Source organism: Cottoperca gobio, chromosome 4 (genome assembly GCF_900634415.1).
Source record: "Cottoperca gobio chromosome 4, fCotGob3.1, whole genome shotgun sequence".
Taxonomy (NCBI): Eukaryota; Metazoa; Chordata; class Actinopteri; order Perciformes; family Bovichtidae; genus Cottoperca; species Cottoperca gobio.
Window position 1 is genome coordinate 15,484,870 of NC_041358.1, and position 22,597 is coordinate 15,507,466.

At 42.3% G+C, this 22,597-nt stretch overlaps 2 protein-coding genes across 3 annotated transcripts; one reads left to right on the forward strand and one right to left on the reverse strand.

The window, feature by feature from the left end:
- Positions 1–528: 528 nt before the first annotated feature.
- Positions 529–6,632, forward strand: ddx49 (DEAD (Asp-Glu-Ala-Asp) box polypeptide 49). Its single transcript, XM_029430448.1, has 13 exons — positions 529–806; positions 1,421–1,544; positions 1,826–1,911; positions 2,037–2,158; positions 2,392–2,579; positions 3,364–3,504; positions 3,810–3,885; positions 4,292–4,368; positions 4,528–4,625; positions 4,716–4,790; positions 5,425–5,513; positions 5,650–5,721; positions 6,122–6,632. Exons 1-13 carry the CDS (start codon positions 692–694, stop codon positions 6,293–6,295), a joined length of 1,437 nt encoding a protein of 478 aa, XP_029286308.1. The 5' UTR covers positions 529–691; the 3' UTR covers positions 6,296–6,632.
- On the reverse strand, positions 6,415–22,542 carry LOC115007528 (regulator of nonsense transcripts 1). 2 transcript variants are annotated; one of them, XM_029430447.1, is made up of 24 exons: positions 22,179–22,542; positions 21,658–21,800; positions 21,107–21,196; positions 20,500–20,667; positions 19,231–19,411; positions 18,849–19,010; positions 18,320–18,446; positions 17,977–18,075; positions 17,709–17,817; positions 17,252–17,411; positions 16,621–16,739; positions 16,314–16,478; positions 15,465–15,579; positions 14,959–15,102; positions 13,124–13,337; positions 12,883–13,000; positions 12,251–12,407; positions 11,922–12,064; positions 11,361–11,535; positions 11,091–11,172; positions 10,763–10,927; positions 10,321–10,541; positions 9,798–9,920; positions 6,415–9,261 (listed from the first exon to the last, which is right to left on the reverse strand). In XM_029430447.1, the coding sequence occupies exons 1-23, from the start codon at positions 22,347–22,349 to the stop codon at positions 9,801–9,803; spliced, it is 3,348 nt and encodes a 1,115-aa protein (XP_029286307.1). In that variant the 5' UTR covers positions 22,350–22,542; the 3' UTR covers positions 6,415–9,261; positions 9,798–9,800. The 2 variants fall into 2 exon arrangements, with proteins under 2 accessions (XP_029286307.1, XP_029286306.1); XM_029430446.1 differs by having other exon boundaries at positions 18,359–18,446; positions 22,179–22,349.
- Positions 22,543–22,597: the final 55 nt, after the last annotated feature.

Consider the following 22,597-nt stretch of genomic DNA (forward strand, 5'->3'; position numbering starts at 1 on the left):
CTACCTGACAGTATATATAGACATAATAATAAAAAATAAATGGCACCTTTACAGCTGCAACATTAAATAACATCAATACATCAATAATTATAAATCAATAATACAATAAACCCTATTCTGAAATGGGCCATTTCATACTGAGTACTTTTACTTATTTATGTGAACACTTTTCTGATTGTTCTTAAGATCATCATACGTCTCTGTCCTGCAAGAACCATGTACTTCTAAAGTCAACTTTTCATGAGCTCAAAAAAAGCAGCATTACATTTTGCTTCTGATTAATAGGGTTTTTAAATAGTTTATTTACCTTAAGAAGTAGGATATTTGTTCAACACATATGGGAACAATCCAACCTTCAGTTCATCAGAACAATTCTAATTCTAAATCACCGAATTTGGAGTTACATGGTTTTCATCTGAAGAGTGACTAAAGCTGTCAGATACAGTACATGTAGTGGAGTAGAAAATACAACGTTTGACCAGCAGGGGGCAGCACCGCGCCTGCGCAATCTCCAGTCTGCCGTAAGAGAGAAGAAGAAGAATACGTCGTACTACGTAATCACGCAGCGACCAACGACACAAAACACGAGGATGTTTTACTCTACGTTAAAGTAGACTATATCAGGGATTATTGTGTAAAATAAGGCACACACAAGTACTTATTTAGCCCCGGACAACGAGATAAATCAGAAATGGCTGACTTTTCGTCACTTGGTCTCTCAGACTGGCTGGTGAAACAGTGTACACAGCTGGGGATCAACAAACCCACTCCTGTTCAGGAAAACTGCATGCCACCTATATTAGAAGGTAAGAAACCCTCTGTTATATCTTAGGTTAAAAACATCTGTTTAAGTGTTTACCTTGTCTGATAAACACTGATCAGTAAATGTATTTCTTCAATGGAAGTCAGCATTACTTCCGTCCAAAGGTAGTCACAACAAGATATTTACATTACAGGTAGATGGGCCAGATAAATACTCCAAATTAACAAACAGTGGTTTCTGTATACATCATAAATGGGCTCTTAGTTGCAGGTACATTATTATTATTATTATTATTATTATTATTATTATTATTATTATTATTATTAACCGATTGGTACGATTCAGTGGTCAGGAACTTCTGTCTAGGAGTGAACTATAAAATGTAAAAAAAGAAATCCCATCTCACTGCTGCTGAATATGCCAAAAATCTCTGGATCAGAAAATGTTTATAATGATGATCTTCAAGATGTGTGAATTTGTAGTTAAGCAAAGACACCATACATTGTCTTGTTTTTTTCCGTGGCGTTTGGGATGCTCCCCATTATGTGAAAGTATTATAATACTTTTAAGTAAAATCCCCATTAAGTAATCGCAAGGTAAGTCAGTAAACCAGAATTTTGAACAGGTGAATGAAAGTATTTGTGTTTTTCCTCGCAGGTCGGGACTGTATGGGCTGTGCTAAGACCGGAAGTGGGAAGACAGCCGCTTTTGTGCTGCCAGTGGTGCAGAAACTGTCAGAGGACCCATATGGCATCTTCTGCCTGGTGCTCACACCTACCAGGTCAGTACTGTGTAACGTCATAGAGCAAGCTGGAGGACTCCGCCACACTTTTATGGGGGGGAAATATGCTCTTTAGAGTTTATCAGTCAGAATCTCTATACAGACAGGTTTTCATTTCATCTTAGGACTCCCAACAAAGTGCATTTTTTTAATCATATAAATCTGTTTCTAGCAAATCTATATTGCATGCGTTATTGATAGGTTAGCTAAGATGAATATCATTGTGAGAAATATGTTCCTATATTTCCAGCTGAAGATGTTGTATATGTGATGTCATGCAGGGAGCTCGCCTATCAGATTGCAGAGCAGTTTCGAGTTCTGGGGAAGCCTCTGGGTCTGAAAGAGTGCATCATCGTCGGTGGAATGGGTAATCATTTATAAAGCCCGGTGATGCATTGCTGCTTCAGAAACTTAAATGAATGCTGCCGGTTACTTTCAAACTATCTGAGCCTCTCTTCTGTGCTGACACTACTGCTGTTGTGTTACCGACAGACATGGTGAGCCAGGCAATGGCGCTCTCCAACCAACCACATGTGGTCGTAGCAACGCCCGGGCGGTTGGCTGATCACATCCGCAGCTCCAACACCTTCAGCTTGCGCAAGATCCAGTTTCTGGTGAGTTCAGGAAGGACCACAGACAGAGACTTGGACAAGGCCTCTAATAGCTCTCATGAACTTAAGATACGTTGGACTTATGACTACGTTTAGACCAGGAAATAAAAACATTCATATGCCACAGAGAAGTCCATGTGTGCAACATGCTTTATTTTTAATTTGTGTATGAGGTTAAGCGACTTCTACATCTGTTTTTCATACAGTTTGTGACCTCGTCTTTGTGTGTTTGTCAGATTTTGGACGAGGCGGACCGGCTGTTGGAGCAGGGCTGTACTGACTTCACCAAAGACCTGGAGACGATCCTGGGGGTTGTACCGGCTAAACGGCAGACGCTGCTGTTCAGCGCCACGCTCACAGACACCCTGCACGATCTGAAGAACATCGCCATGAACAAGCCTTTCTTCTGGGAGAGCAAGTCAGAGTGAGTATTTAAAGGCTGTTTATAGAAATATTTCACAAAGTCACAGGACATTACAGGTGTGATTTTGATCCGTTTTAAACTTTGCTTGCAGAGGTTTGTCGAAACTACTTATTTCAGGTCCTGTCATTAAAAATCTAAAGGTAGACGTGAATAGTCAGGGCCACATTTGCTAAAGCTTTTGTGCCTCATTTCAGATGCATTCTGTGTGAGAAATCTTGCGTGTTATTTATAAAACGGGAGCACCAGCCTGGAAGATCAGTTTGCCTGTCATCTGATCTGAGGTGCAGCTAATCACTGAAGCGTAGCTCTCGCACAAATGCCTTTGGATGTAAGGCAGAGTCATGCAAATAATGGGAATTACGTGTGGTTGAATGAGCATTCTGCTGGGTACTGCTCAGACCATTTGTAGGATTCAGATATGTGCAGAAAGCAGCTACAAACTCATGCTGATGTATTCATTGTGGAGCAGAACATGTAATAGCAGTGACAGCAGACTTAAAGTGGGTGCAGACTAAAACAATATCAGCTTGATTTCATTGTTCTCCTCTATGATGTGGGAACTTCTGCTGTCAAGAGATTTCCACTTGTTCCCTGCAGCTGAATATAAAAGCATTATGATTTGATAATTACAGTTTTAGTGAAAGTAACGTTCAGATCATTCCTGCACAAACGTTTTGTGAATCCTGGCTCGAGTCCATACCAGCTCCCGAGTGGCTGTTCTGTCCTGTGACCCCTCTGGCAACAGAAATTATCTACATGTAAAAAACATTGTCGTTGTTGACAGGACACGAACAGTGGAGGAGCTGGACCAGAGGTACATCCTAACTCCTGAAAAGGTGAAGGACGCCTACCTGGTCCACCTGATCCAGACGTTTACTGACGAGCACGACGACTGGTCCATCATCGTCTTCACCAACACGTGCAAGTAAGAAGCCCGGAAGTAATAAATGCTTTATATAGTGCATGGCTGTCTTAAGCCTTGTAGTAAACGTGATGCAGGGCTTCTTAAGAAAACATTGTAGCCTTTATGAAACTTGTAATGCTGCCAGTTTTGGGTTTTGATTTGTAGTGGGACAAATGTTTTACGAAACGCATAACTTTCTTTGCAGGTGAAAAGAAAATGTGTTGGGTTTTTTTTGTCTTTGAAACTTGAACCACTTTTAGACCAGGAAATAAATACAGTAGCCAGGGGTCTCTGTACATGTTGTTGATTCGTTGTTTGTTCCTCAGGAGCTGCCAAGTCCTTACGATGATGATGCGGGAATTTAACTTTCCAACCATCTGCCTGCACTCCATGATGAAGCAGGTGAGACTAGTGCAATTTATAAACTTTCATTTGCAGCACTGACAAAACGGGATCCGTGAATTTTAGTAACGGAGGCCTGCTGAAGGACGCTTTTATGAGAGAACCTGTGTCTGAATCGGTTTTACTGGTCAATTAATTGCACATGCAAAGAATTTGAGTTTGCTTTGTGTGAAAGCCGAGATCTCCTCAAACATGATGCATCGCTTATCATCGGTCTTCAGAGCTCCTCGGCAAGCTAGTGTTGGATGTGGAAATCATATTCGTCTCATTATAGGGACAAAGACAGAAACATGGCGAGCACAAAGCCGCTGTGATAATGTACAAAGCGTCTGTGTGAGGGATTAAAGCAGATTAAAGCAGGTGAATGTGGCCTGCAGAGTGAACACCTGCTCTTTATATTTTTCAGAAACAACGATTTGCAAACCTCGCCAAGTTCAAGGCCAGCGTCTTCAAACTTCTGATTGCGACAGACGTGGCTGCCAGGTAAGACGCTCCGCTGCTGCATGTCCCAGGGATAATGGCGGTCTTCATTCTTTAAAAAGTTTAACATCTGTCAATTCTCCTTCAAGTTGTGTCTGAAGACGGAAATGTTCACCTGTAGACATAATTCACCTTGTTCTTACATCCTTCCTGTTCTGACAGGGGTTTGGATATTCCAAGTGTCCAGGTCGTCATCAACCACAACACCCCCGGCCTCCCCAAGAACTACATCCACAGAGTCGGACGAACAGCAAGAGCAGGTAACCTTCAACATCAAAATCTTCCCTCGATACTCTGGATCACTACACGTCTAAAATAAATGCTCATGACGAGGTTTTCTTCCTCTGCAGGGAGGAATGGAGTGGCCATCACACTGGTGACGCAGTACGACATCCACCTGGTCCAGTCCATCGAAGCACAGAATCGTACGTGTTTCTCAGTTCTGACCTGCCAGCTCTTCTGTACTGGTGGCTGCAGTGTGAACATCTGTTCTACTTGAAATGAAGCTTGTAGCAAATCCAGTGTTCAGTCACACAGGATTACAGCTGCAACGATTAGTCGGTCGACAGAAACATTTTAGCTAATTCATCGTTAAGAGTAATGTTCGGCAGAAAATACTATTTTCAGCCTCTCAAATATAGAGATGTCCTGCTTATTTCTTTTGCATATTAAACAGAATATCTTTGAGTAAGCCTGACAAAACGAGATATTTAAAGACATCACTTTGGACTTTGAGAAACTGGAAGACATTTTTTGGACCCAAACGATTCTTCGGCTGAAAATAATATGCACAATAATCTCTAATGGTCAGTTGGTATGTGTGAGTCAGTGGAAGATCACCAGCACTTTCCATCTTGATGACTCTTTTCTGATCAAGAGCTACAATGTTAACATGTTTCCTTCAAAAGCATCAATATGGCTCGTAGCCTCTTATGTAAATGTGTTATACTACGTTAGCTCGTCCTGGACCAGAAAAGAACACAATTACATAGCGTTACCCACCTACCAAGACCCAGTGTGACGTCTCTCAACACTAACTGCTCTGTTGCATTTCCACAGATGCAAAGCTGAAGGAATATCCTGTGGTGGAGAAAGAAGTGCTGAAGATCCTCACCCAGGTCAACGTGACCAGACGGCAGTGTGAAATAGTACGGACGCCTCTTTTCTTCTCATTCAGTCACCTATAATGCCACCTCTTGGTTGTTAAGTGCATGACAGTTTGTGAATATCTTTCAGACTGGACACTTGTAATGTTTTAATGATAAACTCTTTTCTGCATTATAGAAACTCGAGGCAACAGATTTTGATGAGAAAAAGGAGATCAACAAGAGGAAACAGCTGATCTTGGAGGGGAAGGTTAGTTCATTTCTTTTAACAGCCAAACATTTACTTTTTATTTTAGCACAGCCAAGTTTAATGTGTCGACACTACCAAAGTGAAGCAACATAACGTCAAGGTCAGTTTAATTTTCAGGTCCCTGCGATTCCTCAGAAAGGAACGACCGTTGAACTGTAAATCAATGCTACAGTTTTGATGTGGTATTAATTGGGTAAAATGGAAAGTCTTAATTTACAGCACTTCTTCAGCTGAACATGCCAAGTCCCTTTAATTCTTTACTCTTGAACCTGGCCCAACTTCAGTACTGATGGTCAATGTGGGGGGGGGGGGAAATACTCAACTTAGATGCTTTTGATTTGAGAAGAGATAAATGATACAGAAGGCTTGTTGTTGATTTGTGATCAAACTGCTGTTTCAGGATCCAGACCTGGAGGCTAAGAGGAAGGCCGAGCTGGAGAAGATCCGGAGCCACAAGAAGAAGTTCAAACAGAGGATCGAGGAGAGCATTCAGAAACAGAAACGTGGACAGTTGAAAAAGAAACTGATGAAGAGGAAACAGATAAAGAAAAGGGCAACGAAGGTAACAGCGTGAAAATAGCTGTGACCCATGTATATACTGTTATCACTGTACAATATGTAACATTTTCAAATGCGTGAGCTTCTGCAAATACAATAAACTGGTGCTGAATTTCATAGCATCGAAACAACTGCTCAAATTGACAGCCTTTATTGATTCAGTTAAACAAGGAACCACCATGTGATGAAACTTCACGGCAAAGACGTTTCAAATAGATATTTACATCACATTGAGCTCTCAATCTGCACCTGATGACTTTGAGAATCAAGGGTTTGGATGCAAATGTTTAACAACTAATTTACAACTGAATCACTTCTTCAATGATCACTCCACATGTTGAAATTCATTGTGGCTTAGAAGATGGAAAAACACCAAAGCAATAATATTACGGCAGCAGGTTCTTAAAGCTATAACATGTTAGGATTTCAGAGAAACGGGTTGATATGTGAAACTAAGTCATTGCACTAAAGAGATTCGCACAATGTCAACAAAACATAACTAATTCTAAGTCAATTAAACATGCTTGCAACATGATTGTCAGCTGAAATGAGAAGCAGGTGAGAAACAACAGTGGAGTACATTCTTACTGTGTTCAGAAAGAGTCTTTCTTGGAGTTAAAAAACTACAATTCCTCAGACAGTTTGAGGAGAAGATACAAAACTCATGAAAGGAAACTGACCGCCTCATTCCTGTCGTCAGCAAGTTGCTACAAAAACAGATTTTTTTTTTTAGTAAAACTACACAAAATGGCTAAATAACACCCAACTGAACAAAACATGACACACAAAGCAGTGAATCCTCTGACAAAAGCAAAGTTTGGATCAACTCAAGGTTCAGGTTCAGACAGTTCTGCAGGAAGAAGGTTTAGGATCCACATAAATCTCAAGAAGAACTCTACAAGGAATACGTAATGCAGGCGAAACAGCGTTACACAAATCAAAAGTCCACAGAAGGAAAAACATAATAAATTCTATCAGCTTTCGTTTTACTCCAGAGAAGGAAGGTGGCTCTTTTTTCATCCGTCCATCCTTTGAGAAACAACCTGGCTGCTAAACTCACTGACCTCGTCTTTACCTGGCCTGACTTTATTAAAACAAATAAAATACAACAAGTCATTTTCTGAGTGTTTCTTGAGCCCTGATGCCTGGAAGGTTTTTTTATGCTGGTAGTTTGATTTTAACTACATTCATGCTGCAGCTGTTTATATGAAGGTGATTGGTTATAGGCACTGATTCAGGTTTCGCATCCTCTTCATTAATCTGCTCACCATCTAAATCAGTACCGATGGCATTTCCACTGTGTGTAACTGGGGTTTAATTTTGTGTCACAATATTTTCATTCACGCAGTAACCAAAGATCTTTCAGATTACATGGACGTTTCAATTATGTTGAGATTCCACGCAAATTTATTTTGTGAAACCTTAATTCTTTAGATTTGTGCGGCTAAGCAATATGGCCATGAGCCTGGCTATGTCATGTGAACATTATTCACAAAATCAAAACACTGATCAATGACACTGGGTTTACAACTAATCTAATGTGGTCATTTGTTGGGACTGCGCAGTCCTAAAGTCTTGTTTCCCTCAGCATTTTTAACCAGACACTGACCTGAACTCCTTCTCCAGATGTGGAAACTGTCATATCCTACTCTTCCTCAGCCACCTTCCTTTTCTACCCCCTTACCTGTGGTGGATTGATTGCCACGACCGCCTGTAAGCCTCAACTCCTGTCATCCTTCATTCCCCCTCGTGTTTGGTTTCTTACACCTCAAACAGGGACGTGTGTGATGAGTGTAGACAGTCCACAATCCCCTGAGGAATCAATCAACGCAAAGCATTCAAGCATTTGCCAATCTAAGCGTACACAGAGTGTTTTCAAAAAGACATCTGGTCATGAAGCACAGCAGGACATCAACAACCCCTGCTTTCAAAAGATTAAAATAAGGAAAAGCCTTCGCTGAAACATCAAATGTCATTGACTTGAATATTCAATGCTGGTCATGTTTGAGTTTCAATGACTTTTTTGCAATTTTGTGCTCTGTGATAGGAAAGGTACTTCAGAGAAGAAAAAACTGTCCCATGATGATCGCGATATCGGTGGGATTCGCTTGTCATGCCTTGAAAAAACAGTCCGAAACCCCTTTGCCACTCCACCACTGACGTGTGGTCACAAACCAGCCTGTTAAAGACCTCGTGAATGAGCCAGTGGTTCTCAAGGCAAATGAAAGGTATTTCAATTCAAGGCTCTTTAATCTCAGACTCAAGCACAGAAACTGTGTTTTTATTTCCTCTCCGAGAGGGTGTGTCAACGGCTGCTTCCTTCAGAGGCTGCTGGGGTTTTTGGGCACACTGGAATATTGTTGGTGCCGCTCTCCTCCCATAATAAACCAAATTTAAGAGATACAGGTCGATAAACCAACTGACTTTTAGCATTGGGATTTTGTGTTTCCTATTCGATAGCTTTCTGTTATGATGCCCCCTGCAAGTTTGGAGAACAAGTTCTTCAAATTCAGCTGGAAGGCTTCGATCCCCATCTGAAGATAAGAAGGCTTTCCTACATTTCCTGGAGGCTGTGGGTTGAAGGGGTAGGCTGGATTATTTTGTTGGGAGTTGAGCCTCATTTGGATTCCCACGAGAGACCGTTGAGATCTCCCCTCCGTTTCCCTCAGCAGCTCGACCACACGCCGCCATCTTCTCGACTTCCCTCCTTCACTTTGCACGGGCATCGGTCCCTGCCTCTCGCTTGTTCCCCTGGCCTCTCTTGCCATCTCCATGCCCATCTGTTCGTGCTCTCTTCGTCTTCTACCCTCTTATTTCTCTCGCTGGTCATTGGTTTGGTTTCGCTATCCCGTCGCTTTCACTCGGTGGTGCTTCGGTTGTAGCAGAGGAAAACAGGTATCCATTTTATGTTTTTATTATTTCCCAGATTAAAAAGCTGATGAACTAAGCTCAGCTCAAGCCTAGCTCCCTTCTTTAAGTGACCTGCAAGACACAAAACAGGTTCATAACCTTTTGTCCACAACATACTGAGGATTATTTTCATTTGAAACAGAAAAGATAAACAATACTGCCTGGAGAGAAGTGAACGTATCTTGGGTACTAAAGTAAGTACTCACAATACTAAATAGTTTAAGTAGGACAATGTAATAGATTATTAATCTTTCTGAATCTCAGAATCATATCAAAGACACGTGAAGGTCATTAAAGTTGGTGGATTTCCACAAAGGCCTCACAAAGTGCATCACATATAAATAAGAGCTGTGGCCAGAAAAACTCAGATAATGTATGAATTCTCAAAAGCTTGAAAAGGCTGGACACAAGTAAACTTTTAATAAGGTTAGGCCTATAAAATAAATTAAATCAAATGTGATTTGCATGATCAAACATGTCTAAGACTCAGAAGATTACCATTATACAACTGGACACTCTCCTTTCAGTAAGAAAACACAATAACTGTACTTCTTCCCAATCATTAAATGTGCTATATTGTGTCTACAAACACTGTTTTATGTACTTACACTCTAGTACTGTGACAGTCCAGTCACCCCACCATGCTGGTATGCACGTTCACCCTGGTAAGTAGAGTCCTGGGACAAAGCCACATCAATTTGGGACTTGAACTCATCGCCCAGGTAGCTGTCCTAGAGAACATGGAGGACAGAAACATCATTGCAGACACATTTTCGGCCTTTAGAGGTGAAATCTATGGCAGCAACTCTAAATCTCTTCTAATGCAAATATATATTTTTATTATTCCTTTCTTATTTTTACTGGATTTGCTAAAATTATGCAATTATGACCAGTGCAACAAAATTATAATAACACTCAATGTTGAATCAAATTCAATATACTCCTCCAAGAGAGTCTGGAACATAACGTCAAATATGCCCCTTCAGGTATATTCTCTTCAATATTAAGTATATTATAAGCAAGCAATAGTTCACAAAGTGCAAACTAAGCCGTGTATAATATAGTTTATGAACTAAATAAAGAATAGATTAACATAAGTCATCGTGAACACATAAGTGACAGTTGTGTTACCTGGGACAGCTCAGGCTGGGAGAGGCCAGGCTGGCTCATCTGAGAAGGCTGGCTCATGGAGATGTAGCCCTGTGTCAGCGGCCCCTGGGAGAACGGCTGGGAGGCCCCATCCTGGCTGGCCTGGCTGTTTGGTCCGTTACCCTGACTGGCACCCTGGTGTGCTGCTCCACGGACCCTCTGCCGCCCGCCGCGCCCAGGCTTACCCTTCATAGCTCCACGACCTTGGTGGAAAAAATTAAAAGATGAAGACTGAAGTCAAAACCAACACGGTCACCAACGATTGTTTAAGGTCCTAATATGTTATTTACTCTAGAGCGAAAAAAACCCACAACAAAACCCTTTTCCCAGCAAAATTAGCGCTTATATGCAGGTTCTTTTCAAATGCAGGGAAAGCTGCTCTAACGAACTGGACCCAAGTTTGCTTATTTGCAGTATACTGTACCTGCAGCAGGGCCGTTGGTCTGTCCCAGGTAACTGGGCGGAGGCATTGGTGGCATCACCAGGTTGAAGGGTATGGGAATATTCATGGCGGCCATGTGACCGGGGCCTGCCCCAATCATCCCAATCTGGTCGTGAGTTTGAAAGTACATGTTGGACGGACGTCCGGCTGAAAGAAAGCACGCAGAACAAGACTCATGTCAGTTTTTACAAAGACAAACGAGACCAGGCAAACCTGTTATGCTGGACTGTAATGCAGCCTGTTAAAAAGAAAAGTTTGTAATTAATTATCATCTTGAGTCAAACCATAAAATACTATATTAAATAAATACCAGCATTGCTACGGTCATAGGCGGAGCCAGGGATGAGGGCCTCACGAGCATCGTACATCGCAGTGCTCATAAAACGGCCACCCTGGAAAACACCAGACAATCCTCATGTCATACAGTTGCATGATTAACAGATATAGGGCTGCAACTAACAATTATATTCACTCATGGGGAAAAGAAAGCCCAAGTACATTCAGATGGCTTGTTTTGTCTCATGACAATGTTCACCTCCAGAACCTGATGGGTGCACATGAAGTAGTTTATTCTACTCACGGGGTTGATGGTGTTGACCAGTTTGCGGGGCTTGCTGAACTGCATGAGGCTCTCCCTCAGGTTGTTGAGGGGTCCCTCCACGAGGACTTTCTGTTCTTTGTAGTTGTTCAGCAGGTTGTTCCACAGCGGCTGCTTGGAGAGGGCCTTGGGGTTTCCCACGATGATCACTCCGTACCTTTTATTCACAATACACACGAGACTGCTGCTCAGGGCTGGGGTAGAAGTGTGGTATTGAACTTTGTAGAATCTTTTGTGATGATAACATCTTTTAAATTATTCCGTTTTTTTTGTGCGTAGAAATTCCAGTGGTCTGATTAAATCCTACTACACACACCTACATGCAATTAATAGTAGGCATGTGTAATCTAAATCTAAGATAGTTTCAGAGTAAATACTAAACGTATTCACATTGCAACATATCACCATAAAAAATACAGTCTAGATGTCAACAGTACTTGACATCTAGGATTCCTAATTAGCTTCTACATGGAAAATCTAAATGATAAACTAAGGAGCTGGCCTGTGTGTTTTGCCATAATTATCCACTGTAAAGGTTCTTACTTTGCTCTGGTCAGCGCCACGTTGAGACGACGTGGGTCATTCAGGAAGCCGATGCCCTGGTGCTCATTGGCACGAACACAAGACAGGATGATGAAGTCCTTCTCTCTGCCCTGGAAGGCGTCCACGCTGGCAATTTCAACTTGCTATAAAGGGACAACACAAGAGGAGGATGAGGGAGAGATTGCATAGTAAAAACAGAGGAACAGATTTTGTCCAACACCACAGAGCAACCTCACCAATGGAAATTAAAGTATTCACAGCTCAGGAAAATTCAAAGGATAAAAGTGAAATACATCTCCGAACAGGAGTGTCTCAGATGTGTGTGCTACCTGGTAGAGTTTGGTGTGCAGGGAGCCGCTGAACTGCATGTACTGGACCAGGTAGGAGCGCTGACCCTCGTACGGGGTGATGATGCCGATCTGGTCAGGTTTGGCTCCAGCCTTCAGCAGCCTGGTGGTGATCTTCTCTACGTTGGCAGCCTCAGTCCTTTAAAAATATCAGCATAAAAACTGTACCGCTCAGTCCTGGAACATTTAAGTTATTTAAGTTGGTGGCTTAAAAATGCAAATCTTGTATATGGTGCCTCAACGTTGCACACAGAGCAACATAAGGATCAAGAATATTTTACCAATTGAAGAATGAAGAAAATCCGACGACTGAAAAACACATAACTGCACCAGTTTAATCTCGCTTCTCTGGAAGCTCCACCTTGTAAAAGGTCCATTTATGAAAATAAGCAGATTGTTTTTAAGAAATTGTGATCCTGATTTAAAGGAAATCCCATTTCAGTGTACTATGGAGCTTAGCCTAGCGTTCCTGTTTATCATGATTCTCCACCACAAAGGTGTACATAGCACCCCCTATCGTTTGGCAACACTAATCAATGCACTCTGTATATTATGAATTATTTAGAGTTTCGATGTAATTGATGCAAAGTAACCCAAAAAAGGTGTGCTGTTACCTGTTTAGGTAGGAGGTTCCAGAGCTGGCAATCTCCTCCTGACCCTGAGTCACGTAGAAGAACATGGGTTTGTCCGGCTGCGGCCACTGGAAGTCAAACCCTTTCTTGATGCGGTCAGCTGTGGAGAACATGAGGATTTCATTCAGTCTAAAACATTTTTACCTGCTAATGAACCAGCCACAGTGAAAATGTATTTGCTCCTCCATCGAATCAGACAATGAACTGCTGAATCTCCACAAACCTGCAGTGACGCCATTCTGCAGGGAGCCCTCGTAGAAGATGTTGGAGGGGAAGGCACTGAGAGCCGGGTGCATGCGGTATTGGACTTGGAGGCGGATTGGCCGGATCCCCAGAACCACCAAGCGCTCAAACAGGGACTGGGACAGACCTGCTTTGGCTGCTTTCTTACACATCACCACAGGACCCAGCTGGCAGTGATCACCCACCAGAATGAGCTGAGAGGAGGCGGATGAGTCACAAGTGAGTTAATATAGCAGCATAACATAAGAAGCTTTTCTTCCTGGATGTTCAGTAAAGATAACTATGCTTATCTTATCTCAACAAATATAATTCATATTATAAGCCATATAAATGTACTTAACATATTTGTATTTATATAATAGTTAATGTTGAAAGTAGCAGTTTTTTTTTTAACATTTATTTATTTAACAATGTTCCCTTTTTAGGAACGCCCTGATCACATTCACACAGTTACACATTCACACCTTGGAGCTGCGCAGTCTGATCTGCAGGCCACTGAGCAGCTCTGGAGTGTTTGGGGTTAATGGCATTGCTCAACCTCAGTGGTGGTAATGAGGGAGGCGCATAAGTATTCCCAAGCGCCTATTTTTGTGAGTGTGACCTGAGTTGAAAGTCTCCAAACTTTTGGAACGCAGCAGCGTGCACCGCATGTCACGTGACGATGAACAACCGATCACAGCTGGCAGATATCTTTAGTTTCTTCTGTTGAAGTTGGTGCGGAGCTAAATTTACCAAGAGTTTAAGATTTGTCCAGTATTTCCACTTATACATTTATACACAGCAAAGGTTTTGATTGCTGGCGTCAGGCAACGCACACATTTACGTGGAGCAGAGCAGAATAGCATTTTCAAAAGGAAAACAGCTGTCCCGCGGAGAATATTTTAATACGCACTTAAAAAACAACGTCTGGAAGAAGATCACATGATAGAGTTAGCTAGTTATGGCCGCTTAGCGACGTCAAGTACAACCTGCCTCAGCTCCCTTGAAAGTTGGCACAAGGGTAGGCAGCCAGCGCCTGACCGACACGCCTCGTGTCTTCAAGGCAGTAAAAGTCCTTGCGTGTTGACGGCCCCTAAGGCTTGTAACTACTTTACGCTTCTGCGTACAACTACGGTCACGTTGTTCCATCTCTACTACAATTAGAGTCCACATCGGTCCAGGCACGCGCTTTTCCTGATCAATACTCCAGTTGGTGACGTGACGTTTGCCAGGAGTTTAACGGCCTTTGTATTCCTTTAATGACCAATTATATAAATGTGGGTAACGGCAGACCTCCTCACACAACCTCTCTCAAAACAATTGTTCATTTTGTTATCTTCTTCTTGGCGAGCTCGAGGTGTACACGCCACCAACTGCAGTGTGGAACATAATTGGAACATGGTCCAAATTTTAACAGGCCTGAAAATAAACCGTAGGCTATCAATGCCTGATATAAAGATACATGATATCACTTTCTTTTCATATGTTGTCATGTATAAAAAGACCCAAAATGAACATTGTAAGCAGACTACCTGATGACTATAAGCCAATTATTTAAACCGCATGTGTATAGGAATTATTCAGTCCCAAGCCTTTTGATTGAAATAAGTGGTTTCTACTGTACTTACTACATTCATCCAGCTGTAGGTGTGGAAATTAGTTTTTATTCAGATGTGCACAAGTGTAGGCAGCCAGCGCCTGACCGACACGCCTCGTGTCTTCAAGGCTGTAAAAGTCCCTGCATGTTGACGGCCTCTAAGGCTTGTAAATACTTTCCGCTTCTGCGTACAACTACGGTCACGTTGTATGTTTCATGTTGTGAAAATGTATGTTCACCTGCTTGGCTCCAAGCACCACGGGCACCATACACTCTGGCTCAGTGGCCTGGGTGCTCTCATCAATCAGGATGGAACGGAACTGCATCTTGGCCAAACGAGGGTCTCCAGCCCCGACGCAGGTACAACAGATCACATCAGCATTCTGGAAAACAAAGAGGAAGATCATTTACTATCATTTAACAGAAGAGGAAATTAGTGAAACAAAAGGGTGTCTTCTACTGTGAGATGAGAAATGATCATCCTGTCAGATGGAATTGTTTCTATATTGAGATTAAAACTGTACTGTTCTGTTTTATGTACTGATAACAGAACACGATTATTCCTGGTTATCACAACAGACAGTATGGAGATGGTCAAAGCAATTGTATAGACAGAATAATTAGAACAGTCAGAATGAGTTTATAAGTGCTTGGCAGAAACTACTTGTTGCATTAGCAGTGCCTGAGTAGAAGAAGCAGACCTCTTTGTAAACAGAGTTTCAACCCTTTCAAAGCTCCTCCTCACCATGAGCAGCTCCCTCTCAGCTGTGCGTTTCAGAGCCCTGTAGCGTTTCTCATCAGCGGACGACAGCTCTCCGGTCTCATCCTTCAGCTGCTGTAGTTTCTGAAGCTCGGGCATACTAGGGAGACAAAGACACATCAGGTTGACTACAGAATACACACATTAGTTGTACACTACTAAATTAATCTGTGATCTAGGGACAGGAGTTTTCAAAGACTAAAAACCCTGACCGAGCCCGCTTTGGAACGACACTTCTGTAAACAGGAAGGATAACGTTGCCATGGAGTCAGTTAAGTAACCCCTAATTGCCACCATGACCTGTGAATCGCTCGTTGGAGACCAAGTTAAACTGATGCAGTATCTTTGCCTCACGTCTCTCCCCCCATTCCCCCCCGCCTGTGAAGGCACACCTCAGTTTGAAAACATCTGGTCTAGGGGATCTGAAATACATGATGCATCATGCGGTGGCAGCCTCCTAGAATTTAGATAAATTTGATTGCAAGATTGCAGGTTCAGATCCAAATATAAACCAGGACTCCAAATAATCATTTGCAGAATTCCCAAGTCAATAAAATCTAGATCAATGTCACCCATTTAAAAAAATGTTGGTTGTCCTCGTTGGCACAGGCATTGGTTATGCCTGACCTCAGATATTATCTTCCTATGCACCTGACCTCCAGGTGTCAGATAGACAACATACAGCTAAAGTATCAGGAATAATCACAAGAGTGAGTATGAGAACGAGAACCTGGTCATGGTGACAAAACAGGATGAATATGGAAAGAAAAAAGCAATGACGTGCCAAGCCACTGGCTTTTATGTCCAGAGTCAATTTCCCTACATGCCACTGACCTGTCCATGTTGCTGATCTGGTTGTGCAGAGCCAGGAAGGACACTGGTGACTCGATGGCTTCACGGCTCTTGGCACACAGCCTGACGACCTTCAGTCCAGTCTTGTCAATCTTCTCAGTCAACTGATCCACGGCAATGTTACTGGGAGCACACACCAGGACTGGTCTGTATACATACACACACACACACACACACACACACACACTACACACACACGAAAAGTTACGTAAAATACAGTTGGTGGAATAAAATAAATTATAACATTACAGGCAATTAAGTATGCAACTATAAAACTCTTGTGTCTTACCCGTTGCCTTGTCGGGACAGGTGGTATACGATAGTGGCAGAGGTGACAGTCTTCCCAGTGCCAGGAGGACCCTGGATCAGACTGAGAGGCCTCTGCAGCACTGTCTTCACAGCGTACACCTGAACATGCGTAGTAGCAAACAGAAAGAGAGGATGCAGCTCAGGTTAACTGCTGCAAATACACATTCAAATCCCATATTTAAACAGATAACATGTTCTGCCCACTTTAATAAAGGCTTGCACACAAACTTAATTTGCTTATCAAATCTATTAAAACTGGCTGAACTATACTGATACACTGATGTGCGTGATGAATCACATTATAAAAACGGCTATCTCAAATAAAGCAATTTGATTGGTTCTTAGCTGTGATATAATGACCACATACCGCTATGACATCCAATTCCTTTGCACAATTTATTATCACTCTGAGAAAAAAGACATCTGCTCTGCGACGCCCCTAAGCTGTGATATAATCACAACGTATCACGGCCTGTTCGTGAGCTATTGCTTAAGTAAACGAGACAACTCAACTGATACTTTTTCCTGCTGTAATGCCTTGAAGACATAAGAAAATGAAAGACAAAATAATAAGAGAAATCACAGGGTCTCAGTGTTTCGTGAGGTCTGACCTGTGAGTGATTGAGGTCGGGCAGGCCCTGGGCAGTGAAGCGCTTCGGCAGCTGGCACTTGATGGTCACATCCTCGACCTCGTGGCCCAGCAGTTTGTGGTAAATGTAACCAGACACGGACGTCTCGTCCACCGCAAATGTCTTCAGGGCGCTCTGCATCCTGCAGCAACACCAATGTGAGTCATTATCACTTATTCATCAGTAAATCTCTGACCTTACCAAGAGGGTGAATTTGCCTGACATCTTTTCTTTACAAATGATAGAGATGGCAAATTTACAAAAAAGAAAACAATGCAAACATTTCAGTTTATGGGGGGGGGGGGGGGGGGGTTTATGGGAGTTTATTGGAGGAAAGAAAATGACATACTGTAATGTGGAGTAATATGTTGAGTTGAGTTAAGGCCAGTAAATGTTCTCTATCACGTTAGGGATTGGGGGGTACACAATTTCAGCCTACCTATCAAAGGATGTGGACTTCCACACAAAGTCCACCTGGAAGTTGTGGGGGATTTCCACAGGTGCTCCAACACTGCTTCGCAGCTCAATGGCAATTTCATCACCATAGTCTTTAAACACAGGCTGTTAAGGAAGTAAACAATATGTTGTCTATACTAGTCTAGTTTTATAGTTAGTACTATATACTACCATCTTGGACTAGTGACAGTGTAATAAGCCAGACACTGTAATGCAATTGATGATGAAACTGCTAACAGTGTGAAGGATACTGTCAGGGACTTTGATGACATGACCGATGCCCTTCCACAGCGGGGCCAGGTCCCCCTTGTACCGCAGGCAGATCTCATCACCTTGCATCAGCCGCATATCTGGGATTGATAAAAGAACACAAGTTAGACACCCTTCTATGCTCAAAATGACCCACAAATAAACTAAGGAGGATGGGCTATGTTCATTAACAAAATGATACAGTACCAGTGCGCATACAAAGACCCACTACAAAAACAGAGGCAAGAACAAAACCAAGCACACATGCTACCAAAATATGCAGGTTGGGGGATTTTGCGTGCAATTTTCAGGACTGAATGGGGATGGGTGGGGCTCTATCTGTACCACAGAACCACTGGGAGGAAGTCAAACTCAGAGAATTACCACCTGAATCCGTCTTGGGCAATGTGAAATAGGCAATCCGCTTTTTATTCAGCCCCAGGTCCCACCTGACTGTAATATTGTCTTGGGTCTGCAAAAGGAAAACAAAAAAATACATAGTTATTAAATCAACTAATAATTAGGAGGTCAAAGGCATTAGGGCACATTACCGTGGCATTATTTCTGTAACCCTAGAGACATGTTTCAAAAAAAGTTTCAAAACAGAGTTTAAGGAAGATGCCCTGCACCAAAAATACATCTTAATGTGGTCATAGCTGCAGAAAGGGAGGAGCATCATGGTGTGCTTCACTATTTAGGGTTCTGGTGTGATTGCAGCATAATGATAAAATCTTCAATATACATTTCAAACTATATAATGGATTACTGAGTTTCTGAAAACTGCTCTACATACGAACAACCATAGACATTCAAGGAAGAAAAACACCAATGTCTGATTCACAAAGTTTCCTAATTAGAAGTGCAGTTCAGGTACCTGGGACTCCTTAAGCTTCTTGTCGTAGTCAGCCTCCAGTTTGACCAAAGGGCCGAAAATGTTTTGGTACTGGTAGGCGTCCTCATAGCGCAGCAGCACATGCTGGGGCTCCTCATCCACTCCAGGCTTCTCCAGGTCCTCCAAGGTGGCAGTGGGGTTGTCCTGAAAGGAAACGGAGTCAAAGCAAATGCCAACTTAAAGTACATCACACACCCCATCACAAACTTTTATTCACACACATTTTCCACTGTATAGTGGCAGATGCTTTTTAATGCCACATGTGGCAAACCTTTATTTTGTGCTTGCCACTTAAACTTCTGGTCACAACCAGAGCGAACATATAACCCTGGCGAAAAAGCCTCCCAGTCTGTCAGCAGTATACCTTCCATAGCTCTTCCAACTTGTTGATCTGCTGGGCGGTGATCTGACGAGCGCGAAGCTGCTCCTGCTCCGATGGGATCTTTACCAACCAGGACAGAAAGCAGCGGTCCTGGATCAGTGGTTGCCACTGTGAGCTGTCCCAGTTGATGTCCTTCAGGCTACTCTGGCTGGCACAGGGCTGCCTACATGGAGATACAAGGTTCATACAGACAGAAACTTAGCTTATGTGTGGGGTTTTCCAGTATAAACTATTGTCTTCATGCCTGAAGTTCATTTATCCAGGTACTTCTTGCTGCATGTCCATGTGACCACAGAAAGGGTTTAAGTAATTGTCACAGCAGGAAGCACTAGATAAAAGGTTTGGGGGGGTGTATCAACTTTTTAAGGGAGATCGATATATTTTCAAACGAGATATAGGATCAGACAATATAGTTTATATCCATTAGTCAGCTGTTCCGCCTCCTCAATACATCTGCAGTTGTGTTTTTAATTTATTTATATAAATACAGATATATATATTGTGTATCACTAAAAACAGATATTTGATTTTTCAGCCCTACTGTGGAAATCAGCAGGGAGTTCCGGACTAAATAGCCGATTTCTCACTTCTGTCTGATAGTCAAGTCCCATTTTGGTGCAATCTAACAGGTTGTAGAATAAATTAGTGCAAGCAAGATGCCAAAGACATGTTTGAGGTCATTTAGAAACGGTGTCACCATTACATAGTTTGAACACGAGAGCACTGACAAGGTGTCTTTCAACAACAAAATTAAACTTTTCACAACTGACTGAATTTTGCGATGCAAGGTGTCAGAGTGTTTTTTGTGCGCAATATAGGTAGTGTTATTCCACAGGCAGCAACTTCGGTTCATCAATCAAATAAAACACATGAAATACTATTATATGCATCAATTTGCACTCTTTTTGGTATCAGATGCCCTTATTTTAATAAATAACAATTCAGTACATTTATATCTATCCGTTAGATTTTGTTTTACAACATTAGGAAAGCAATGTTTAAATCAAGCCTGATATTGTCTTCCACAACGTGAGGCATACAGCTTATTAATTAAACACTGGTATTGGATCGGTACTCGGTATAGGCCAATACCCAAGTCATCGGGAATTAAAATTTCAGATCGGTGCATCCCTAGAACAAACTTTCTGTTTCAAAGCAAGAATTTACATATTTAGCTTTAAGTTTATGCTCTACAGAAGCTTATGACTGTCAATGCTGTCCTCAAGGATATATATATATAGCCGCTCTTACCTGCAGAGTAGAACCACCACGGAGTCGGCCTTGGCCGGGATGAAGCCCAGGAGGAAGACGTTGCGACAGCCGCAGTTGTAACACTCCAACACCGTCTCGCCCAGCGGCCCATCTTTGTGCAGAGTCACCTCCTTGCATTTAGCTCTCACCAAGTGGTTCACAATGTGACTGGAAGTTAAACAATTGAGAAAATAATCAGAAACACTTTGATATCAGTGACATTTGTCCTGGTAGAATTTCTGCAGAAAGCTATTGATAGTTTGCATAACAACACATATTGACACACAGTACAAAAACGGGACAGACAAAACCGCCCACTTCATAGTTTCAAACATACAATTACTTATATACCAATTGCATTGCTTGATAAATGTCAACAGCTGAAAGGACAAACTTGGACCCACACGGTTTCCTACCATTGCAACTGCAATGAAAAAGGTCTGCATACACTACATTATACAGATCTCTTTTCACACATTCCCCATCATATGTTTGGCAAAAGTGTGATTTATTGTAATGTTAGTTATTTTTAATAGTATATAAAATTAAGTGTGGCCTTTACATTTGAGTAGCTCTATGTTTAGGTTAATAGGAGCAGACTACAAACCTGCCAGATGTGTTGCCACGTCCATTACAGAACCACTTCTTGCTGGTATTGCAGTACACCACACACGCTGGATCGTGAATTCCACAGTAGCTGAAACGCAACAATGTAACAAAACAGCATCTGAATTACCGCAGTATTAAGACAAAAAAGTACATGTTAAGCCAAAAGCAAGGCCATGATAAACAGGCTGAATCACAAAAGGAAGTACACACGGTATCAAGTGTGAGGGGTAAGCATATTGTATCTAACATGTTATGTGTTTATGAATAAAATGTCTATAGTAAACGTGTTTTTCACATTACATTTCGTGGGGTGACGCTCAATCCATACACGTAGGACTCTTACATAATCCCAGTTAAATTTCTAACAGTCAATTGTTTGTCGAAAATGGAAACTTTTTTGATGTTTAACAACTAAAAATGTGTCAGGGACTACACAAGAAACGCACTATAAATACATTAGTGTATAGTCATCAAGAAAACAACAACACTAATGTACTGTAATCACTTCCTTTGAGGATATACCCACAGCCTCACATGGTGTCAGTGTACCTGCATGCGTGCAAAGGCAGGTCTTTGGTGTAGTACGAGTCTTCTTCATCTTCCTCAAAGTTGAGCTCGGCCAACAGCTGGCTGGCTTTGGCGACGGAGTCATCCACTCCACCGTTGTGAAGACCCTCATCAGGACCATTAACCTGTAGCACAACACAAGCTTTACCTAACAAACTCAATGCTAACGATTAGCAGCTAGCGGCTAAGACACAGACTGTTGACACACTGTCAATGATCTTAACTCGTATCTTTGGTCATTTAAGTTACACCAGTGTGTCTGGTTTGTTTCGAATATTTCAAAACAGACGTACTAAAACACCTAACATTACTTTAGGAGTTTAATTACCGGGCTTACCAGATAGCAGCGAGCTAACTGTTACAGCTAAAGCTAGCTTACGTGAAGCTCGATCCAATAATAGCGCGCTAGCATGCAGCGCTGGATGAGCTAACCTAGCTAACTGCCGCTAACGTCGGTAAACCGCGCTTTATTGTGTCTTCTTGTAAAATTGAAAGCCACATACCTGGCTGTCCAGCTGGCTCTGGGTTTGGCCTTGAGTTTGCGTCTGGCTGGGAAGGGTGAAGTCCGTGAAGTCGTATTCGGAGCCCTGGGTGTCCGCTCCGAGCAACTCCGTTTCCTCGGTGTCTAGGAAGGTGAGGGTCTGGGAGCTCGGCCCGTACGCCTCCACACTCATCTCGACTCTCAACTTTCGCTTTACTGAGCGGTTTCCGGTGTTCGCCTAAAGATGAACAAAATCCTCACGGTATTTGTTTTTGTAGAAAACTAGTAGACAGTCCGACGCGTAGATTCTGAGTTTAAACCAAAACAAAAATGGAACCGATCAGAACCTCGAAAGCTCCAGCAGGTCCAACAGCGACGGTGACGGACTTCCCTACGCCGCTCAACGTGTGACGTCCACAGTGTCGAGCCAATCATCAATGA

What these genes read in the sequence shown, in the direction of transcription:
- ddx49 (XM_029430448.1), top strand. Translation starts at nt 692, where the DNA reads ATGGCTGACTTTTCGTCACTTGGTCTCTCAGACTGGCTGGTGAAACAG. An exon ending in GTCTTCACCAACACGTGCAA is followed by an intron (nt 3,505 to 3,809) that starts GTAAGAAGCCCG and finishes TTTGTTCCTCAG; the next exon opens with GAGCTGCCAAGTCCTTACGA. An exon ending in GCGACAGACGTGGCTGCCAG is followed by an intron (nt 4,369 to 4,527) that starts GTAAGACGCTCC and finishes CTGTTCTGACAG; the next exon opens with GGGTTTGGATATTCCAAGTG.
- LOC115007528 (XM_029430447.1), bottom strand. Translation starts at nt 22,349, where the DNA reads ATGAGTGTGGAGGCGTACGGGCCGAGCTCCCAGACCCTCACCTTCCTA. An exon ending in AAGTCCACATCCTTTGATAG is followed by an intron (nt 17,412 to 17,708) that starts GTAGGCTGAAAT and finishes GTGTTGCTGCAG; the next exon opens with GATGCAGAGCGCCCTGAAGA. An exon ending in CTGAGAGGGAGCTGCTCATG is followed by an intron (nt 15,103 to 15,464) that starts GTGAGGAGGAGC and finishes TTTGTTTTCCAG; the next exon opens with AATGCTGATGTGATCTGTTG.